General features: G+C 36.7%; 3 protein-coding genes and 2 non-coding genes across 6 annotated transcripts in view; 3 read left to right on the top strand and 2 right to left on the bottom strand.

Annotated features, from left to right (window-relative positions):
• LOC118281136 (ATP-dependent RNA helicase abstrakt) overlaps positions 1-10792 on the top strand; it is a 209380-nt gene extending 198588 nt beyond the window's left edge. The window contains exon 13 of one of the 2 annotated variants that reach the window (XR_007706354.1): positions 10666-10792. The gene's annotated coding sequence lies outside the window, so the exon portion shown is untranslated. The remainder of the gene's footprint in view (positions 1-10665) is intronic. The other variant, XR_007706356.1, reaches the window with a different exon arrangement.
• Positions 250-8002, top strand: LOC118280968 (zinc finger protein 423-like). The gene is made up of 6 exons (XM_035601387.2): positions 250-506; positions 2314-3636; positions 4022-4169; positions 4637-5464; positions 5967-6328; positions 6912-8002. The coding sequence occupies exons 1-6, from the start codon at positions 417-419 to the stop codon at positions 7311-7313; spliced, it is 3153 nt and encodes a 1050-aa protein (XP_035457280.2). The 5' UTR covers positions 250-416; the 3' UTR covers positions 7314-8002.
• On the bottom strand, positions 10625-22811 carry LOC118280970 (zinc finger protein ZFP2-like). Its single transcript, XM_050700928.1, has 9 exons — positions 22640-22811; positions 21889-21998; positions 20590-21515; positions 19866-20068; positions 18974-19179; positions 16820-16945; positions 15794-15994; positions 12398-12611; positions 10625-10860 (listed from the first exon to the last, which is right to left on the bottom strand). The coding sequence occupies exons 1-9, from the start codon at positions 22733-22735 to the stop codon at positions 10762-10764; spliced, it is 2181 nt and encodes a 726-aa protein (XP_050556885.1). The 5' UTR covers positions 22736-22811; the 3' UTR covers positions 10625-10761.
• Trnak-uuu (transfer RNA lysine (anticodon UUU)) lies at positions 13696-13768 on the bottom strand. Its single transcript has one exon. It is a non-coding gene; the product is annotated as a tRNA-Lys (tRNA).
• On the top strand, positions 17865-17937 carry Trnak-uuu (transfer RNA lysine (anticodon UUU)). Its single transcript has one exon. It is a non-coding gene; the product is annotated as a tRNA-Lys (tRNA).
• Positions 22812-22883: the final 72 nt, after the last annotated feature.

The following is a 22883-nucleotide window of genomic DNA, read 5'->3' as shown; positions in this document are numbered from 1 at the left end:
ACCATTAAATTAACTATATTGTTAAATACAATTTAAATTACCTAAGTTGTCATTACTAAACGATACAAATATTACGTAAAAAATATCTGTAAAATGGAACGTTTCATTCATAGATAACAATATTGTCGCCGACTACCCAACATGCTTGCAATCACAGACTTTCAAACAATGAAATACAGAGCGCACATATTGAGTGGCGCTAGTGTCTACGTGCAACCACACAAGTGAGAAAGAGAGATCCGATTAGTTCAAGACTTTTGTCACTAAGCTTTTTCTTGGCACGGTTATCGTTTCGCTTGAAAGTTGAATCCGCGAGTCTCGTTGTCCATCGCTCGTGTACCTACAAAGAATTTTAACAGTTTATGAAACAATTTTAGTTGTATTTTACTCGCGTGTGGCATGTTTATTGCGTAAAAATGTCTGATTCTACGAGAAAAAGGTGTAGAAAATCCAAATTAGTGCCGAGAGAATGTGCTATGTTCGAGGAAGCTGAAATTCATGTGCAGGTAGGAAATTAGTTGTGTACCACCATTTTGTCAAAACTTTTCACATACTATCCTAAGTTGATTTGCAAGTTTTGCGTGGTATTTAATTCAAGGTTTTAATTAAAAACTGTTGCAAATGCCATTTTAATGTCGTTTACGATTATAAAACGTATAACTTTACTTATTTACTGACATATTTTATAGCAGAAAATATGGGGGTAGGTCGGTATAAATAGCGGTAGTATTTCATCATTACCTACTAAGTTTTTTATTTGCAAATAATGAACGTCATTAAGTAATTTCTATAGTAATAGTAATTTAAAAGATGATTTATTTATAAACAGCGAGCTTTTTATAATGTTTATTGAATAAAAATTATATCAATCAAACATGGAGGCATGATTATTTATTATGATTATCGTAGAAATTGTTACGATTCTTTATTTAAATTTTTATTTAATGGCGTTCTAGCTAAGAGTCTCACTGTTTTGAAATCTATACTTACTTAAAATAAAATATGTCTTGTGAATTAAGAAATAAATAACAATTTATTATCTTTTTATTATTAAGTAGTATTCAATCAATGAATTAAGTATTTAATTTATCTTACAAAGAACTGAATTACAATTGCGCCATTTTTTATCCAAAGTTGTAGACATAGATTCATAATTATTTCACATTATGCCTCTTAATGCCAGACAATGTACATACTTACAAATAAAATGAAATTTATTTGCAAGAATTGTAGCATTACAGGGGGTCAATTATTCAATCAGTTCCTCACAATATTTGCTAGTATTAGCATACAAAATTATTTATATAGTCCTTTATAATTCTAAAGTACTATGTAGTATGGAGTACAATGGAGTTTCTTGCTCGTTCTTCTCCATAGGAATCTACACTTTGGAACAAGCAAATAGAGCAACTAGAGGACTGACCGACAGACAGATGTTATTAATATTATTATATTTGCTTTGACGTTCAAAAATGCTTTCCTGGTCACTAAATACACCCCCTTTTAAAGAGTATAATAAGTATACTTTTCACTAGTTATATTATAAGTCTCATGTAATATAACTGAATATGTAGTAACAATCATATTTATCACACTAATATTATATAATAGTGTGAACATTAGTTTGTATATTTGGATGCTAGTCCGTTAATCATGCTGAAAGTACTGAATGGATTGTTATGAAATTTGGTTTATGGCCAGGGTATGAGCTGACTTGGGTGCTACACTATACAATGTGATAGGGGTGAGACTTCTAACCCGTTAAGGCACGGTAGGTAATAACCTTGGCTAACTAATTCATTACTTTCTTCATATGTTTGATAATGTTTTGGTGAGAAAAAAATCATTTGTGAATTATTTTTACCGATAAAATCACTATTTTTCAATATTTTCAGTTAGGGGTTCAACCCCTATATTATTGTTTTTGTCGATAAAATTAGATGTAGTACTCAGCCTTAACGGGTTAGAAGTCCCACCCCTATCACATTGTATATATAATAAGTACCTAGCTTCACTGATGGATAGATTGACAAACTGCAGATTGAATAAATAATTTGATTTTTACTTTGACTTTAAGTAATAGGATACTTTTATCTCTCTGAGTGAATCTGCTGGTAGAAGTTAGTATTAAGTAAATAATGAAAATGGATGCTTCTTTCTTGAAAAGAAATTGGTATACAGTAAGAGTATAGAACAGACTTGGATGATAGGGTACTTCTTAACCCACGGGAACATAGGCAAAACCGCTGGCAGAAGCTATTAATATATATTTTTGTTTATTTATAGTAATGAATTTATTTTCACAATTTTCAGCCTCCAGTAAAAAAGCTCTTCATACCGGTACACAGAAATGAAACATTCACAAAATTAAAGACACCTCCAATAAAGCTTGAGAAGGAATGTGATAAAAGCGTTCTGAAAAAAATTAATGCCGCTGTAAGACAGGACTCTGAAGACACCAGACCCATCGAGGAGTCAGCGAGGAAATTTGAAGTTGACATACAAATTGAAACATGCGATGAGGACATGAGTCCAGCAAATAAATTAGAAGGCAACAAGACTATGCTACGTAACCACATAAATAACTTAGATGTTACTCCGTTCCCGTCTCTAGAACTAGAGGTTGAAGACATACTAAAAGCAACCGAAGATATATTGAAAACCACAACTAATACTGCGGACAAGTCCTTAGGACTTTATATAAGAAACTCTATCGGTCACCTAATGAATAACATGAACCGTCTTTCCTATCATGAAGAAGCTATCCAGCTCGCTCTAGAAGCATGGGAAGCATGGTCGAACCATTCCAAATATGTGAACCGCACCAGGCCAATATTCTACAAATGTTATATCTGTAAAACAGCATGGTGGCATCTCTCAGAGTTCAGTGACCATATCGTTCAACACAAAGATGTCATTGTGTGCTTAGAAAAAAATAACAATGAAGCCAATATCGTCGCTTCCTACCTTAACAGAGGTAATTTTGAAGACATATATGCTGAAGGAAAATGCTCCTTATGCGGTAGGAATTATGAACATCACCAAGTAATGCGGTATAACCAAACCGGTGAATATATAGTAGTGAACAGACGTTGTGAATACCCGTTCTTTAATTGTTATTACACAATGATTCATACAATAAGCTGTGAGAAATGTGGGATTGGGGATGAAGGGGTTTGCAAGTGCCCGATATGCTTGGTAAGATTTCAAGAGCTGGAAGATTTAAATGAGCATTTGGTTCTATGTCATTCGGTGAGGTCCGATGAGCCTGCAGTCATTGGTGCAATCGAATGCAAGTGTTCTGAGCGGTATGTTTCTAAATTACACCATGTATGTGAAGATAGGACTCCTGTGCATCAGTGTTTGAATTGTTGTGAGAGTTTCTATACTAAAAAGTTGATGAGAAGTCATACAGAGATGTCTGACCGGAGTTACACCTGTGACATATGTAATGAGAACCTGGACAAGTCTTGCACAAAGTATATACATATGATGAAGCATACAGACCAATTTATGTTGGTAGCCAAATGCGTGCAGTGCCCTGGATTCAAGTTATTTGTCAGTGAAGAGGATGCGTTGCAACATAAACACTCCCAGCATTTTATGGATGCGAAAAAAAAAATGTTGTTTCCTAAGGTGAGACTTGATATTCTATACTTATCGTATCGTCACGTCTTTTATCCCAAAAGGGGTAGACAGAGGCGCACATTACGGAACATAATGCCGCTGTACAATGTACACTTGTTGTTATAAGTCCCATAGTCCTAGAAACAAAAAAGAACGACAAACGCTAGCTAGCATAACCTTTGCTAACTAATTCATTACTTTTTTCATGTTAGATAATGTTTTAGTGAGAAAAAAAATCATTTCTGAATTATTTTTATCGCTATATTTCAATATTTTCAATTAGGGGTTCAAACCCATTTTTTTTTGTCAATAAAATTACATGTAGTACTCAGCCTTAACGGGTTAGAAGTCTCACCCCCTATCACATTGCATAATATTTTATTTTGTTTTTCAGATAATCGTACCAATTTCTTGCATAGTCGACAAATTGAAACCCGACCTGTCAAATGTTATAAAACAGGAGAAAATGGATGAGGATGACACTCTAGAACACAAGGAAGCTCCGGAGATAGATGTAAAAATTGAAAGTGATTTTGTTAAAGGTAACAATGGTGATATATTATACATATTTTTTTTTTAACTTTGCCCCACACTAGTATTTTCTCCTGTGTCGTGGGTGCGTTTACAAACATACAAGTTCATATGCACATGACACCCAGACTCGAAACAACAATTTGCGGATCACACAAAGAGTTGCTCCGTGCGGGAATCGAACCCGCTACCCGTTGCGTGGCAGCCAGTTGCCCAGTCACCGCACCAACCGTGCAGTCATGTAAACCTTCCTCTTGAATCACTCTATCTATTAAAAACCGCATCAAAATCCGTTACGTAGTTTTAAAGATTTAAGCATACAAAGGGATATAGGGACAGAGAAAGCGACTTTGTTTTATACTATGTAGTGATATAGGTATACAGAAACCTTTGAATTAAGAGTTTTATGAGGTGTTACATTATTACTAAAATCATCCATTGTTCAGCCGACATTAATATAAGTTTCTCAATGTTACAGAAGAGCCAGACCAAGAAGAAAATGATGAAGAAGAAGACGAATACAATTTAGTTATCAAAGAAGAACCAATAGAAATAAATGAAACACAAATATATAATGAAATATATGATCAATCAACTATAGTAAATGCAACTTCTGTAAAAGAAGAGAATTTAGACGAAGATTATGAAGGAGATATTATTAAAATAAACTTCAATTTTGAATCCAATGATGAATTTGGTATTAAAGAAAATATTATAAGCAAAAATCAGACACAAAACATATGCGATGACTCCGATAATGACACTCCGGACCCTGTTTTAGTCGGTGGGAGAATGAAGAATAGAATTTACAAATGCAATAAATGTGGCTATCAGGCAAGACATAAGAAATTTAAGGAACATGTAGAATCTGATTGTGGTAACTCAACATATAACAAGAAATATTATAACTGTACGCAGTGTGATACCATGTTTCCGTCTCTAGGAAAATATTTAATGCATTTCACTAAGCATGGGTTTCAAGAAATGGCTTGTCCGGAGTGCTTAAGGCAGTTTCAAACTCATACACAGATGGGACAACATGTACATACGCATATAAAGCAGAATTTTGTCCGTGTTAAGCTGATATCTCATGAGAGTTATGCGAAGTCTGATTTTCAATGTAAGCAGTGTAGTGAGATTGTCACCGTAGACCTATTCTTTGATCATTGGCAAACGCATCTCAGTCATAATCCTGATGGTAGAGTCAGGAGTATTGAGGAGATCCGGAAAGATGTAAATCCTGATCGGATAGCCCATGAACCCTTACCGGGATGCCTGTCTGATGCTGTTATTAAAGAGTGCTTGCGTAAGTATTTTTTTAATCTTATTTAAAAATATGGTAGATTGGCTACTTTTTATTTTAATGTCCGTCTTGTAGATTATTTTAAAACATTAGACACGTATTTTTATTAACAAATACTTTCGAAGATATTTCGTCATGAAATATCGCGTGACGTCACTTCTAAGTACGTTTTATATGTAGAAATGACGTATTTGCTCCTACTCCTAAACTTTGATTTGATTTATCTAAGTATTATTATCTAATACTTTTTTTTAGTCAATCACTTTTATAATCAGTGCAAATAAACTGTTTTTATTTCTTTCTTATATGACAAAGTAAAAAATACGTGTCTCATATTTTTTATTACCTTACTAACAGACTAAATAGATTTTAAATTTCCATACACCGTCGTCATCCCTTGCATAAATAATTCAAGACCAAAAACTGACAAATCAGTCCAGCCGTTCTCTAGTTTAAGCAAGACTAAGCGAGTTTTTAAATTAATATAAATTTCCATTTTTTACAGAACACATAATGATGAAAGTACCAAAAGAATGCAACTACTGCCATCGAAAATTCTCCCGGGTATATGGATGTAAGAGGCATATCATTGAGCATCTGCTAGCCGATGCCTATGCCCAGAAGCCTGTCTACGGAGCCCTAAGGTGCCAAATGTGTGCCACAGGGTTCCCTACTCCGGAGAAGTATAAACAACACATGAGGGACCATGCGTCGTTACCAGTGTATAAGTGTGAACTGTGTGATAGGACGTTCAGTGATTCTAGTAACTTTACTAAACATAAAAAAGTGCATAATTATAAAGTGCTTGTTTGTGATTTGTGCGGCAAGAAGTTTCAAGCTAAGGCGTCGCTTATTAAGCATTTGGTGGTGAGTTCTTTTATGGGATCTTTTTTTATCTTTATCTTTTTTTATGGGATGGTTAACGAGCAGGGGCCTTAGTCTGCTATTACAATTGTGTCAGAATGGTCGATCATTGAACAGTGCAAGAGGGACGGAGCTATACAACCTACATAGCTCCGTCCCGCAATAGCAATTGTAATAGCAGACTAAGCCCCCAGATCGCTTGATGGTAAGCAATCGGCGCCTATAGACATTAGCAAAGGTTTTTTTTTTTGAGGGGGGAAAGTCTTCAAATCACTTCTCCCGTCAGACTATTACTGACTAAAAACCACCCCGTTCTTTCTCCTGCTTTGAGCTAGAGCCAAAGGCCGGCAACGCACCTGTGTTTCCTCTGGTGTTGCGGGTGTCCATGCGCGGCGCTAATCATTTACCATCAGGGCGCTTACTCTTGAAATCAATCTCAATGTAATTTCAATCCAATAACAATAATTATGCATTATCGAAACTATACAACCCCAATCGTAGCTGTTAAAATAACATCGTATATTACCTATTCCAAAACAATGAAATTAAAAGAAATACTAATAAAAACCATCTCCTTTTGTTACAGAAACACGAAGTCTCAGCGCCAATACCCTGCAATTTATGCGACAAAACATTTTATTTCGAATCTTCATACCGTCGACACGTCAGGTACTCTCATGACAAAGCCACCTTTGGATTCCGATGCGTCATTTGCAATGAGCGTTTTGACAGCCTAAAATATAAATGGGATCATATGTGGCAAGTTCATAAGGAGAGGAAACAGAAAGCCGACTGTCCCATATGTCTTGAGTCCTTTAGAAAATATGCTGATGTGAAGTTCCATGCAAAAATGGTGCATGGAATGGATGTTTCTGTACTTAGTATGAAAAATGCGTCCAATGGGACTATGAATTTGGAGCAGTATTTCAAATCGCCCAGAATAAGGGTTGGGGAGAATGAAACGTTGGTTGTTTATGAGTCTGAATGACTGTAGGTTGATGTACATTGTTGAATGTAGGGTTATAAATCATTATACAAAGTCAAAGTCAAAATTATTTATTTCAAATAGACGCGGAAGTCACTTTTGGATGTCAAAGCAAATATTACAATATTAAAATAAAATGTCTGTCTGTCGGTCAGTCCTTTAGTTGCTCTATTTGCTCGTTCCAAAGTGTAGATTCCTATGGAGAAGAACGAGCAAGAAACTCCATAGTACTCCATACAATATTGTATTTCAGTATTATAAAGGACTTAATAATTTTGCATGCTAATAATAGTGAATAGTGTGAGAAACTGATAGAATAATTGATTTTTTTTAATTTATGCTAGCAAACCTGGCTAACTCTGTTTTGCCACCAATGATTTTCCCTGTTTTCCTGCTTTTCTCTTGATTCTTTCCTAAATTTTCTTCGCTATAAACCTCACGGAGCCCGAGACCTTTCCAACGAATGCAAAACCGTGGTAATTGATTCGTGCGTTCTGGAGTTATAGCGTCAGGAAGGAAAACCCGACTTATTTTTGATTTTATATCATAGATTAAATGTCTAATTAAATTATGTATGGGCCTTAGACACCATGGTCGCGTGCCAATGAAATTATAAGTTATTGTGTCCAGTATATGGAATTAGGTTTGCCCTATTTAAATAAAAATTGTTGAAAATTGGGTGTTATATTGTACATAAGGTGACTGGTAATTAGTGAACGATATTTAAACACGTGATTGTACTCATGATTACAAACAACTTTCCCGAAGAAACTTTTTTTGTATACTCATTAGTTTTATTTTTATCACAATAACAAAATTAGCACGCGCGCGTAAAGTTTCAAAATACCTACCTAGTTACTAGTCTTCCGATAACGCGGGCGCCTCGCTGCTAACAGCTGATCATGCGAAAGCACGCGCGCGCGATATTGTTGTTTTTTCATTGAGATAAAAATAAAACTAATGGCTATACAAAAAAAGTTTCTTCGGGAAAGTTGTTTGTAATCATGAGTACAATCACGTGTTTAAATATCGTTCACTAATTACCGGTCACCCTATATGTGCACCCTTTGGAAATTAAAAATGTGATGTTACGTACGATTATGTATTTTGATTTTTTAAATGTTTAGTTTTAAGTATTTTTTTTTATATAAGGTTCTTTAAAAGTATCTGCCACGGCTTTAATGGGAAGTAGTGTTGTGTTTGAAGATTACAATAGTAAATGTAAATTATTGATTATGAGTAATTTCTTAATTATTATGTTATCGGCTTACTCACGTATTGTTTTGACGAGGAACTCGACTAGTTTCTTATTTATACAAATATATCTATGTATGTGTTTGTTATGAAAAAGCTATCTCTTTCACTGTCTCTGTTGCTATCAATTGTTTTCATTGACGAAGCGACGCGACGCATCGTTTGTATTTGTGAACCACTTTATGCAGAGTAGTTTATGCAATGTTTATTTAACTTCTTTATGTTCTCAAATTGTATTAACTGGTCCGCGGTACGAAATTTCTTCACTATTGTAATCTTCAAACACAACACTACCTCCCATTAAAGCCGTGGCAGATACTTTTAGAACACCTTATAAGCTTGATTCCGACATTTTGTGAAATAAACGCTAACAACTGTGCCTTACTTTTTGTATTGTTATATTTTTTTGTTTATTTTTTTCCATGTCATATATGTATAGTATAGACATTAGATTTACCTTCTTTAAGGTAAGTGTCCACAGGCCCGCATCGTACGCAACGGATTTTAGTTTGTCTTGTATAGAAACTCATACAACTGCGTCCACTGATCCGCATCGTACGGACCGCTCATCGGCAATGTCTACATGCGATGCGTACTGATGACGTCATACGGAATGCCGATGCCAAAAATCCGAGTGAAAGTGGTATCGGCAATCCGATTGCTAATACTCGCGTCGGCAATCCGAACGCTGCCGATACAGTGGACGCAGTCTAAAAAGGCCTGTGGACACTTACCTTTAGCCACGACTGCCGAGCTAGTAGTTTCATGTTTGATGCTCGGGAGAATAAATAATATTATTTGACTTTTCCATTACCTAACGACATTTTCTACTAAGTTAGACTTTGGACTATTATTCCAAACAACAGTATTAAAAGTGATAGTATAATATGTGCATCTCTGCCTGCTCCTATTTCAATATAGTGCTACTAACAGCTGATCATGCGAAAGCACCTGTGTTTTTGTTGTTTTGTTATTGTGATAAAAATAAAACTAATGAGTATACAAAAAAGTTTCTTCGGGAAAGTTGTTTGTAATCATGAGTACAATCACGTGTTTAAATATCGTTCACTAATTACCAGTTACCTTATACAGCGTGTAACAAAATACCCATATACATCAAGAAGCACTGAAGAATACAGGTATAATAGCGAGACCATGGTAAACTGATTTCTTCTGTTCGATGCAGCCTGCGTTCCTATGTAGTATTTTTATATACATAGTCCTTTCTCATTTATGAAATATGTAAAATTACACTCTAAACATGTATTTTTACTTGTTATGTAATAAAACATTTGGAAACATATATGTTTTTTTATTTATCTTACTAGTATTATATCTGCCTCGTTAATCGAGTGGTCGCAAGTGCGACTGCCGGACAAGGGGTCTCGGGTTCGATTCCCGGGCCGGTCGGTGTTACTGGTCTTTTTTCGGATTTTCGAAAATTTCTCAGTATTAGCACTGAGTCTGGAATTGTGCCCAATATATGGCAATAGGCTCACTATTGCATGGGACTTATAACACAAACGGGGAAAAGCGGGTGTACAACTGTACAGTGGGTGTACAGCGGCATTACGTGCCATAATGTGCTCCTCTGCTTATTTTTTTATGGATTCGTCAAAACGCCTGAAGGGATCAGGATTATAATTATTTGGAACAGAGGTTTAGGAGATTATGGTCTGAAATAAAACATAGGCCGCTTCTTATCTGTAGCTGGCAACTCTATGTATAAAAAATAATTGCTGTTCGGTAGTCTCACTGAAATTCGAGAATGGCTGGACCGATTTGGAAAATCATAGTCTTGAATTATTTTTAGGAGTCTAGGGGAGGTTTAAAAGGTTAGAAAATAATGTTTGAGGCGGTATAAAGCTTGCAGTGTCAGCTAGTATTAGGTAAAATCCAATTCCATACACTTAATCGTTATTTCTACTATAAACAGGAAAATTTGATTTATTTTATTAGCTACAACTTTTGAAAATTTGATTTGAGATATTGCTAGATTTTAAGTGTGACAAAACTAGTGCTAAGCTATCATAGATCAAGAAATGAACAAAAAAAACAGCTCAATATTTAAACATTTATTAAGATTACACTACACACTTAGGTATCGTCATGAGCTAATGTTCACATGTAAACAGCAGCTCATGTAAAGAGATTGTCCAGTCAACTGATGGTAGCGGTGACTGTCCAGGCGACACATTTATATCACATGTTGATGATCATAGTATGAAGATAATTCTTCTTCTAATTTGTCCTTTTCACACACTTCTCTGAGATGCCTGTTTAGCTTGCTTTTACCCTGAAAAATACAGAAGAATCCATAAGTATCGTAAGTGACCCGGTTGTGGCCACTTTAAGAATTTTGTCGACTTTGAGGCTTTCTTAACTTATAGTTTTTGTTATCACGAACATATTTCTTGTAAAAAGTCATTTAACATGTATTAACCTTGCCTAAGAAAACCTCTTTTTCAAAGAATGTCCAATAGAAAAATAACTGTATAAAAAAGAAAAAAAAGGGAGTTTGTGCCATTTTTGGCCAGATTCGTGCCATTTCTGGCCACGGTCGTGTGCCAGTTCTGGCCATCAAAAAATACTATAAAAGTAATCAAAATTTATTAATTAAATTGGACATTTTACAAACAATGATTTTTATTTAGTTTGGAAACAATGAAATATTATTACTTCACTTTAATTTAACTTACAAATAAAGAGATCAACATTTATATGACGTTGGTAAAAGCTGCAAAGTAAACTGACCTTCCCTTTGTGTGAAGGCAATTTATTGCATCTCTGAAAATGAAAAATATGTATTTGTTGATATGTAAAGCTAAGGAAAAAAAGCCACGATAAAATAAAGGGGAAGAAGTGGGGTGTCTATGTACTCCAGTTTTGGCCAGCCATGTGGCCAAAGATGGAGAAATTCATAATTTTGTCTCCATTAGTGGCCACCTTCTAAAAACCTCACTTCAGAAACATATGGCGACAAAATAACTTTAGTTTCACTTAGACAATATATTCTTCATGTAGTATTAACATAAACATCCAAACAATAAGCAAAGATTTAAAAAATAGAAACGAAATCCTCACCCACTCGCCTTAGCCTTTTTGTTAAGTTGTTAAGATCTTAACAATTTCACCCTCAACTAAAAAGAATTACTTGTTGCATCGAAGTGAAGTTTGACACATTAAAACTGCCAACGGTATCAGTGTCTCTAATATTCAATATTTTAAATACTGTACATCACAGAGTAATTTATTTGTCCATGCCTTAGTTATAAATATTTGAAGGCCCAAATGGCCACAAAGGGGTCGATGGCCACAACCGGGTCAGTTGCCCTATTTATTTTACCAGTAGCCTTAGTACAACTTTGCTTTACGTTTAAAGTAATCGAAACGAGTGCGCGTTAGGTTCTCTGACTTGTTAGTTTATTCGAGCCGGTCAATTAGAGTGCCAAACGCGTTATCGTTCGACCGCCAAGCACGGAGATTATGGCAAACGGGTTTATTCAGATTAACTATCAGAAAGCGCTGCTGAACATTACCCCTTTCTGGTCAAATGTGTAATCGCTTAGACGGATTTGTGAAACCCACCTTAAGAATAGCGGGGGTGAAAGGTAGGTATTTACGTAATTTTATCTTTTGCCCGCGGTTTCGCTCGCACACAGGCTTTAGGTAGATATTTTGGAACTTTAACTGCTAACAGCTGATAAATGAAAAACTAATGAGTATACAAAGTTCCTTCGGGAAAGTTGTTTGTAATCATGAGTACAATCACGTGTTTAAATATCGTTCACTAATTACCGGTCACCTTATATACATATTTAGACTATACTTACTTTAAAACTATTCCCACAAATATGGCAATAAGCTAGCTTTACAGGCGTAGGGTTTGTGTGGGACCTGATATGTCTAACTAGAGACTTCCTATTCGTATAGCGCGCGTTACAAGTAGAACAGCAATAATCCTTGGTAGTTGAATGTACTGCTGATATGTGGGACGACAAAGATTTTTCATTGGGACATGCCCTGTTGCAAATTGGGCATTCGTATCTGAAAAATAAATAAAAGAAAACTAGTATTAGAACTTGAAACGGGATATTTACCATGTTTACTTGTGTTTAGTGTAGTAGTTTTTGGGTGTCATGTGTATGTGAACTTGTATGTTTGTAAACGCACCCACGACACAGGACAAAATCCTAGAGTGGGGCAAAGTTTAAAAAATAAATATAAAATAATAGTTTATGAAAGAAAATTAGAAAAAAAAATATATAAGTAATTTTATTGTAACTTTCGTGAGACATACTAAATTAATTATAATGTTATCGGCTTACTCACGTAACTGTTTGACGAGGAACTCGACTAGTTTCAAGCCATGCTAGAGGCTCATATTCATGAGCAGCATTCCGCGACAATCGCCGCGTCGTGTGTCGTGAGAGTTACGTGAGTAAGCCGATAACATAAATATAATAATTAAATAATAAAAGAAAATTAGTATTTCCATTGCTTCTGTGGTTGTAAGTTGGTCAATAGTTTAATTATGTGATTTTGTAAGATTTGTAAGTGTGGGAGAGCCATGCTTCGGTACGAATGGGCCGGCTCGACCGGAGTGATACCACGGCCTCACAGAAAACCGACGTGAAACAACGCTTGCGTTGTGTTTCTTTGTGTGAGTGAGGTTGTCGGAGGTCCAATTCCCCCCCTTCCCAATCTTCCCAATCCCCGATTCCCCAATAATCCTTAAATTCCTAACCCCCAAAAGACTGGCAACGCACTTATAACGCTTTTGATGTTTCAAGTGTCCATGTACGGCGGCGATTGCTTACCATCAGGTGATACGTCTACTCGTTTACCGGCTTATACCATAAAAAAAGTAATTCAAAAATAAATGAATAAAGACAGAAATGAGTGTTTCTTTTATCGAGTGTTTAAAAATTTGACTGTGGACTTGAAATAAGGGTACCTTGGTTCATTCCAAGATTTGGATTGAAAACAGTAGGAAAAAAAACAAAAATAAAACATAGTTTTTGTTAATATAACATGCATAATTATCGATACAAATAATAGATATAGACCATACCAAAATTTTAAAAGTATTAAATACATAAAAAGTAATAATGAAATAAGCAAAAAGAATCGCCCGAACAGGGACTTGAACCCTGGACCCTTGGATTAAAAGTCCAATGCTCTACCGACTGAGCTATCCGGGCTATGGCTCAGTGGTTGAAATATAACACTCCAATGTGTAGGTAGGTAGGTACTAACTTTTAATACATACCAATAAACTAAAAAATCTAGAAATTATAATTATTATAATCTTACTTTATATTATTTACTTCAATTACTATATATTATTTAATTATGAAAATAATTAATAATAATTTATGATTCATATAGATCTTGTATTTTTTATACCATGTGTGTACATTATATGGAATGCAATAAAGTAGTGAGTATGATGGTAAGCAATCGCCATTCATGGACATTCGAAACACCAGAGGCTTTACAAGTACGTTAGGAATATAAAGGTGTGTCCAAACATAGCGCGGCATTCAAGCGCGGCTGCCGCGCGCGGCTTGCCGCGCTATGTTTGGACGACTGCCGTGCGCGGCAGCCGCGAGCTACCTGCCGCGCACGACGTTCGACGCGAACGGTGTTAGTGTCGCCGCACACGGGCCACACGCGACAGCCACAAGCGCCGCAACAAGAGGCAAAAAACGGCCACAAAAGTAGCTGAAGCGCGCGACATACACTCGTGGCCGATGGTCGACACTTGCGGTCGGGATTGTATCTCTGATACAAATATTTCTATATCCATATTTATCTACCTATATGAACCACAGACTACGTGCGTGCGTTATCGTTGACTTCAACAGATTTACGCGCGTACCGTGCACAGTGGCGTGTGGCAGCTTTTTGTGTCAACGTTTAGTCGCCGGTGCGGGCCACAAGAAGCAAACTGCGACGATTTGTGATTTGCGTGTGGTAGTTGATTTCGTAATAGATCCCTTCTAGATTCTTTGTCCTTTGTTAAAAGAGTGGTCGCATCCAACACTGCCTTTCTTTTATTCCTTCTTTTACGTAATTTTCGAATAATAAGCATAACGACATTACACGCTGCGGATCTGCGGACGGCGAGCAAGGGTAGCTCGCCGCCCGACCAGAACCAGACCCGTGCGTACGGCGCGTCGCGTTCCGCGCGTGCCTCAAAGAGCCAGACCACCACAGATGGGGCCCAGTAGGGCTGATGCCTGATCCGGAGCTACGGACAACGTAAAAGGTTACTGGGGCTCCGGCTCAAAGCAGGATACGGAACGGGGTGGTTTTTAGTCAGTAAGAGTCTGACACTCCCTCCCGAGTCACCCAAGGCGGGAGAAGTCATTGGATGATTTTCACCCCTCAAAAAAAAGCGACATTACACGCGGCCGCTTTTATTGTAGTGTGAATACGAAATAAAGAGCGCGGCGTGTCTCGGACATGCCGCCCGGCACTGCCGCGCAGAAGGTTTAAACTAGTCGCGCGGCAAATTTGTGTCCCGCGAATGCCGCGCGTAGCTGCCGCGCACTTTGCCGCGCCGTGTTTGGACACACCTTAAGGGTTGTTGGGGAATCGGAGATTGGGAACATTGAGAGTAATTAAGCCTTCGGTAACTTCACTCACACAACGCAAGCGTTGTTTTACGTAGATTTCCTGCTCGGCCGTGGTATCACTCCGTTCGAGCCGGCCCAGCAGTGCCGAAGTATGGCTCTCCCACACTTAACACATTGAACGCCGTGGTTGTCACCGGTGACCGACGTTAGCGGAGGATTTGCCTTCAACAGTTTTCTATTGGCAGTCAAAGACTTAAATATACTTCTTAGTTTTTATAATGCTTAAAATAAACAATAATAATTTCACAAAAGTATTTGTTTATTTTAAGTTACGATGGTGAATAGTTCCTTATGTGCTTAGTTTATTTTATATTATTTTAGGTAAGTTGTTATGTTACTGTTGTTATTGTTATAGTTAATTATGTTATTTTGTAAGGTAATTCAGTAGTTTATATAATACATAGGTTAGGTATGGGTTTCTTTATTATGATTGTGTTTTGCATTTCTTTATTTTTTTTTTGTATAATTTCTTTTTAGTTCCTTAAGTTTATTTTGTACACTAAGTTTAGCCTCATTGTCGAATCGGGAAAATCATGTCATGAGAGTGTAGGAAGATTTTAATAATAAATAAAATAAATAACTCACGATCGACTCTGATGATTGAGACTCTGCCTCTGGTGAGCCAACAGACTCTTCCTCGTCGAATAAGAGACGCCACACGTCTCGCAGTAGTATTGTTTACTCTCTTCTGTGTTAGCATGTTTCTTCTTATGCTGGGAGAGAGTGTACGGACTGCTGAATATTGAGGCGCACTGGTCACAGGAGAATTTGCGGTGGATGTGTTTGCTGTGAATTTAAATATATTATTTAAAGTTAAATATAGTACAAATACGCTTTAGTTTTTATTTGTTTTTTTGTAAAAAAAACTTTGGTCCACAGTACAACTTTCTCCTGTATCGTTTCCGTAACATTCCTAGACAATCTACAACATTACAGTTACTGTTCGTCTGTGATCAAGGAACATGGAGCTGTTCGCACAGAATACGCTAGTTTACCTACTAGTCAAATTCAATACTTTTTTCGAAACGTCAAAAACGATATTTTTTATGAACTTTGTATGAAATACTCTATTATGACGTCATCAGATTTTTACGTCAAATAGCAGATTTATTTCTAGAAATTTAGCTAGAAAAAATCGAAAATTAAGTAGTTCATCAAATTTATGAATGAGAGTGTGATTATTTTTGTATATTTTATTGTATTGAAAAGTTGTAATACTTGATTTATTTAAATATTTATTTATTTTGTTTGAAAATTTCAATTTTTAATTTTCTGTTTTCGTTGAAATATTTAGTTGTATTATACTTGTGTGGACGAGTACTACTTGTAGTTTCATTTAAATCATATGAGTGATCTCCATACTGTATACATATGTGGTATGTTGACGTGGTGGTTTAGCAACTGGCTGCCGCGCAACGTGTAGCGGGTTCGATTCCCGCACGGAGCAACTCTTTGTGTGATCCACAAATTGTTGTTCCGGGTCTGGGTGTCATGTGCATGTGAACTTGTATGTTTATAAACGCACACACGACACAGGAGAAAATCCTAGTGTGGGGCAACGTTATATATAAAAAAAACATTAAATAAACTTGTAATATATTATATACTTACATCATATGCGTCCTAACAGCGGCTTGGTTATTATAATTCTTCCCACAAACGCTGCACGAGTAGGTTCGATTCCCGGGTCGTGTCATATGAAACCTTTTCAAATGCTGATGTAGACCGCTCGAGTCTCTGTAAAATATTAAGAAAAAATATTGACATGGTATATTTTGACACTAGTTTTTGCACACGGCATCGCTCGCGTTCGTTTAAGGGCTTGGAAGTAGATTTACAAACAAACAAAAAAGTGTACGACTTTTTTCATACATAAATAGTTCTCACACCAATTTTTTTCTTTTTTTGATTAAAATTGGCGATGGGGCCCAGTAGAGCTGACACCTGACCCGGAGTTGCGGACTACCTAGCGGGTTAACCGTGGCTCCGGTTTGAAAAGCAGGAGTATTCATTATTTTATTTATTTATTTCATTTCCACACAGATTACATTATTATAGACTAAGCCCCACAAAACCGTTGTAATGGTTTGACTGTGGGGTCGCTGAATCTCTATGTTAGTATGTTAAACATTTCTAAAAACTTAAAGTGTCCAAATAGGAACGGGGTGGTTTTTAAACACGCCTCGCCCAAAGCGAGAGAAGTCATTGGATGAGACGCGAGGCCGTTGACAGTAGCCGACGTCGCTGACGCCTAGCGCCGCCTCTGATTTATTATAGGAGAAGAAACACAACAATAGTTTTATCAAACGATGTATATAATAGAAGTCTGTACCACACTTTTTTTTAAGGGAGGTAAATCATCCAATGACTTCTCCCACCTTAGGTGAGGCGAGACGGAGTTTCAGATTCTTACTGACTAAAACTTTCCCGTTCCTACTCTTGCTTTTCGAGCCGGAGCCCCGGTAAACTCGCTAGGTAGTCCGCAGCTCCAGATCAGGCATCAGCCCTACTGGGCCCCAACTATAGTGGTCTGATGGCTCTTTGCCGCATCGTAAACACAGGAAAATAAAATAGAAAGATAGCTTCATCAAAATATGATGTATGTATTAGAATTCTGTACTACACGTTGGAGTGCTATTTCAACCACTGAGCTATAGCCCGGATAGCTCAGTCGGTAGAGCATTGGACTTTTAATCCAAGGGTCCAGGGTTCAAGTCCCTGTTCGGGCGATTCTTTTTGCTTATTTACAATATTTTATATATTTTTTTTGTTGGAGTAAATTATTATAATTAAAGGTAATGGATAAATGATATTTATTTTTGCAAATAAGTTACAATGTAACACTTTTACACGTCAATCTCTTAAATAACTAGATGAGGCCGGCATTTCCTATCCGACTACTCTGAGAAGAAATGCCGAAACAAAATCAGAGGTCATTGTCGAGGTAGATTTTAGTTATCAGTTAATGAAATATTTTCTTATCGCTTATTTAGTTAAAGCTTATTATGAAATAATAATAATTTAATTATAAAAAGCGCCACCTAGCAGGGAATATAAATGGGCCCGTCGGTAGAGGGCGCTCTAGACTTAGCGGGTTTACTTAAACCTGTTAGATAGTCCACAACTCCGGATCAGGCACCAGCCCTACTGGGCCCCATCTGTGGTGGTCTGATGGCAATTTGAGGTACGCGCGGAACGCGACGCGCCGCACGCACGGGTCTGACACTGGTGGGGCGGCGAGCGAGGGTAGCTCATACAAATTCTACTGATATAGGCTACTTTTTATCTCACGGAAACGCGGACGAAGGCTGATAGAATAAGCGTACTTTTAAAAAAATCTTTATTAAATTAATTTGTGGGTTTAATCACACAATGATTATATCACCCTCATAGGAACATTAACATAACACACACATTAACATACAAAAATACAAAAGAACTTAATGTCTATTAACAATTGTTTAAAGGGCCATCCATTAATTACGTCACACGTTAAGGGGGGAGGGAGGGGGTCGACGAAGTGTGACTTTATGTGACAAGGGGGCGGGAGGGGTCTTAAATTTCGTGACGTCACATTTCAATTATTATAATCTAACTGTTAAAACACGAACTTGGAACTATTATCGAAAAACTAAATAAATTTATGAAATGTGACGTCACACCAGGGAGGGGGAGGTCTCACAAATGTGACATAGACGGGGGAGAGGGTCAAAAGTCATGAAATTTGTGTGACGTAATTTATGGATGGCCCCTAAGCGTACTTACTGAAACAGCCGTCCACAGAGATGACAGGTAGCCACAGTAGCACTCTGGTGGCAGTACTTAGCGTGTGTATTGGTCTGTCGAGCTCGCACCCACAGCGAGCAATGCAGGCATCTGTAGCGAGCTGCGTGCAGCGCCGCGTGCGAGCGGAGCACCGCGCCCGTCGCGAAACGAAGCGAGCAGACGTCGCAGCGGTATTCGCCGTTTGACTGTAGAAAATATAGTGATACCTTAACACATTGAACGTTTCGCCGTTTGACTGTGAAAAAACATAGCTATAATAGAACAATTAACACGTTGAAAGCCGTGGTGGTCACCGGTGACCGACGTTAGCGGAGGATTTGCCTTCAACAGTTTTCTATTGGCAGTCAGACTTAAAAAAAAAAACAGAAAGTGAATAAAACTTTAAAAAAGCGAAACCGCCTTCAAAATTCATACTTAGTTGAAATAAAATGTTTTTTTCAAAGTTGTATTTTTTATGTCTGGCAATATACCTATAAACTTTCTCCTAAGTCTAAAAAATACCATGCTGAAAACCGCAGCAAAATCGCTTCAGCCAAACGCGAGATAATCACGCACAAACATACATAGATACAGGTCAAACTAAGAATCGTTTTTATCACAATAACAAAAAAACAAAATTTCATTAGCACTAGTTACTATAGTTTTCCTATAACGCGGACGCGAACGCCTCGCTGCTAACAGCTGAACAAAATCACGCGCGCGCGAAATTTTGTTGTTTTGTTATTGTGATAAAAATAAAACTAACGACTATACAAACAAAGTTTCTTCGGGAAAGTTGTTTGTAATCATGAGTACAATCACGTGTTTAAATATCGTACACTAATTACCAGTCACCCTATATGTCATATAATGCTATGTTTAAGTGACTTACTTCCTCATGCCTCATCATATGGGTCTGATACGTATCCTTGAAGAGAAACCCGAGCGCACAGTTATAGCACTTAAACTCAGCTTCTAGATACTTCTTGCTCCTTCTCTGCTGTTCTAATTCTGCCTTCTGCTCTTCGAAAGACAGAAGAATCTTCTCAAAGGCTTTCGTTTTAGTTTTTGATGCGTTTTCGTCGGATTTTTTGTCTGAAAAGATGAGATTTTTTTAATAACCCCCTTTCCTAATCTTCCCAATCCCCGATTCCCCAACAACCCTTAAATTCCTACCCCCCAAAAGGCCGGCAACGTACTTGTAACGCCTCTGGTGTTTCAAGCGTCCATGGGCGGCGACGATTGCTTACCATCAGGTGATCCGTCTGCTCGTTTACTGGCTTATACCATAAAAAAGTCCCATATACTCGACACAATTCCAGACTCCGTGCTATAACTGAAAAAGTATTCGAAAAAAAAATGTCGATCCATGCACCAAACATCCTGTAAGTATAATATTTTCTCAAAGAGTCATCAGACCACCACAGATGGGGTCCAGTAGGGCTGATACCTCATCCGGAGCTGCGGACTACCTAGCGGGTTTACCGGGGCTCCGACTCGAAAAGCAGGAGTAGGAACGGGGTGGTTTTTAGTCAGTAAGAGTGTGACACTCCCTCTCGCCTCGCCCAAGGCGAGATTTTCCACCTTTAAAAAAAAGTATACTATTTTATACAAACCATCACTTTCCCCCACATCTTGAACACCACATTCATTTCTAATTTCATTTAAACACTCAATTTTCTCTTCAGCATAGTAATCAGACATTGCAACGTTATCAGCATTTAAGTCGTTATTTTCATAAACATTAGCCATATCATCTTGATTTACTCCTGTATTAGTATTATTATCTAATTCATTATCATTATTATATGTTGCACTATCGTTACCATACGTTAGTTCATCGTTATTAAACATTTTACTATTGTTGCCATATGTTTGACTATTGTTGCCATATTTTTGACTATTGTTGTCATATATTTGACTATTGTTGCCATATGTTTGACTATTATTGCCATATATTTCACTATTATTGCCATATTTTTGACTATTGTTGCCATATATTTCACTTTCATTGCCATATGTTTGACTATTATTACTATATGTTTCTTCATCATTATTATATGTTATACTAACATTGTCACACATTTCATTATCATTGTTAATCGTTTGACTATCGTTACCATACGTTTGTCCATCCTTGTTATATGTTTGTCTACTATTATTATATGTTTCACCATCATTTACAAATGTTTTACCGTCATTATTACATGTTTCTGCGTCATTATTATACGTTATACTATCGTTGCCAAACGTCTCACCATCGTTACCATACATTTCTTCATGATTATTATACATTTCACCGTCATTCATATCTAAATGATCAGTACATTTCACGCCTTCCTTTACAGGTTTTTCATGAAAATAGTCACTTTCTTCATAGTCATCACGATCATCTTCTAATTTAATATAATCATGGCTATTTATGCTTTGATCTTTGTTCTCTATATAAAATTGGTTTGCGTCTGTCCGTGAGCAAATTTCTTCTGTACATAGTATTATTGGTTTTATTGTACTTCTTTGTAAGTTCACTGTGCCTTTGGCGCTGTAAAAGAGAAATGTAACAGGATTTGAAACATAATCACAGCCTATAAATGGCCACTGCTGAGCAAAGGCCTCTTCTCGTATGGAGAACCATGCATGCTCAAGATGGTGAAGATGGTTGCTTTTTTTACAAAAGCATTATCCAACAATATAATTATCTTTGTGTCAGTGCATTTACAAACATACAATTTCACATACATACGATACCCAGACCCAAAACAACAATTTGTGGATAACATAAATCTGAGTTGCTCCATGTAGGAATTGAACCCGCTATATTACACAACAACCAGTTCCCCAGTCAGTTAATATGCTGCTGCTATAAACAGTAATAACAGAAGTTAACAGAAAAATTATTTAATTTAGTAACCAACCTGAACAACACCGGGTATTCCAGACTCCTTTTCAGGCACAAAGATTTAAATAGCCATAGTTTGTTTACAAGGTGATCACATATGTAACAGAGGTGAGAATCCGGACACAGCTGAAACATAATTTTTGAAAATTACATATGGTTGAATCTTAATAATTAGGAGTAAATATTTTAGGAGTCTATCGACTGTAGTTTTATTTAACCACTGGTATACTAGAATGTAGATCTACGCGGGACACAATGAGTTTTCTATTGTTTCTCATATACTTGACATCCAACAGGTTAATAGTGTACATGGTAGAGGACTGAGTGTAAGCAGAGGAGTCCAATAGTCTTGTAGTGGACTGTGATGAGTAATGATGAGCCATCATAGGTGATGAAAAGGTGATGATGGTCACTGGTAAAAGTTATTGTAACTAGTTCAATTATACCTCTGTACAAAAGACTCTCTGTACTGTAGTGGGTTAGTCTAGTTAGATTTACCACTATGAAGGTTGAGGAGGCATTACTTACCTCTGCCTACCCTATTAGGTGCCTAGGGACAATATATTTTTCTTTTGTGTTGTTATTTCGTGAACATTCTAATTAAACATTCTAATTGGAATGTATTTGGTATCAATTACATAACGTTGCATATGGTATTTGTAATTAAAATATTGGTTACTAAAGCTAAGTAAAATACACTAAAAATTATATGGTTCATTATAAATTTAAGATAAATAAAAAGTAATATTAGTGAATTATTTAGTTACATTCATTCCGACGATTTCTTTGTATTTTTCTCGTGAATCCTCATTGGTATCAGTGTTCACTGTATTGCGGCAGATGAAGCATAAAAACGAGGACATCTTTCATTTAAGTTTCGTAAATATTTTTGTAAACAAAAAACCAGATAACACATCCATGTGACAGTAGTTTTGAATTGACATAAAAAATCAATCAGTCACCTGATGACTTGTTTATGGTTTTATTGATGCATTCAATTACAGACTGTAA

The sequence above is a fragment of the Spodoptera frugiperda genome, chromosome 19 (assembly GCF_023101765.2).
Source record: "Spodoptera frugiperda isolate SF20-4 chromosome 19, AGI-APGP_CSIRO_Sfru_2.0, whole genome shotgun sequence".
Classification (NCBI taxonomy): domain Eukaryota; kingdom Metazoa; phylum Arthropoda; class Insecta; order Lepidoptera; family Noctuidae; genus Spodoptera; species Spodoptera frugiperda.
The sequence above is the reverse complement of the archived record's forward strand: the minus strand, read 5'-3'. Positions and strand labels throughout refer to the sequence as shown.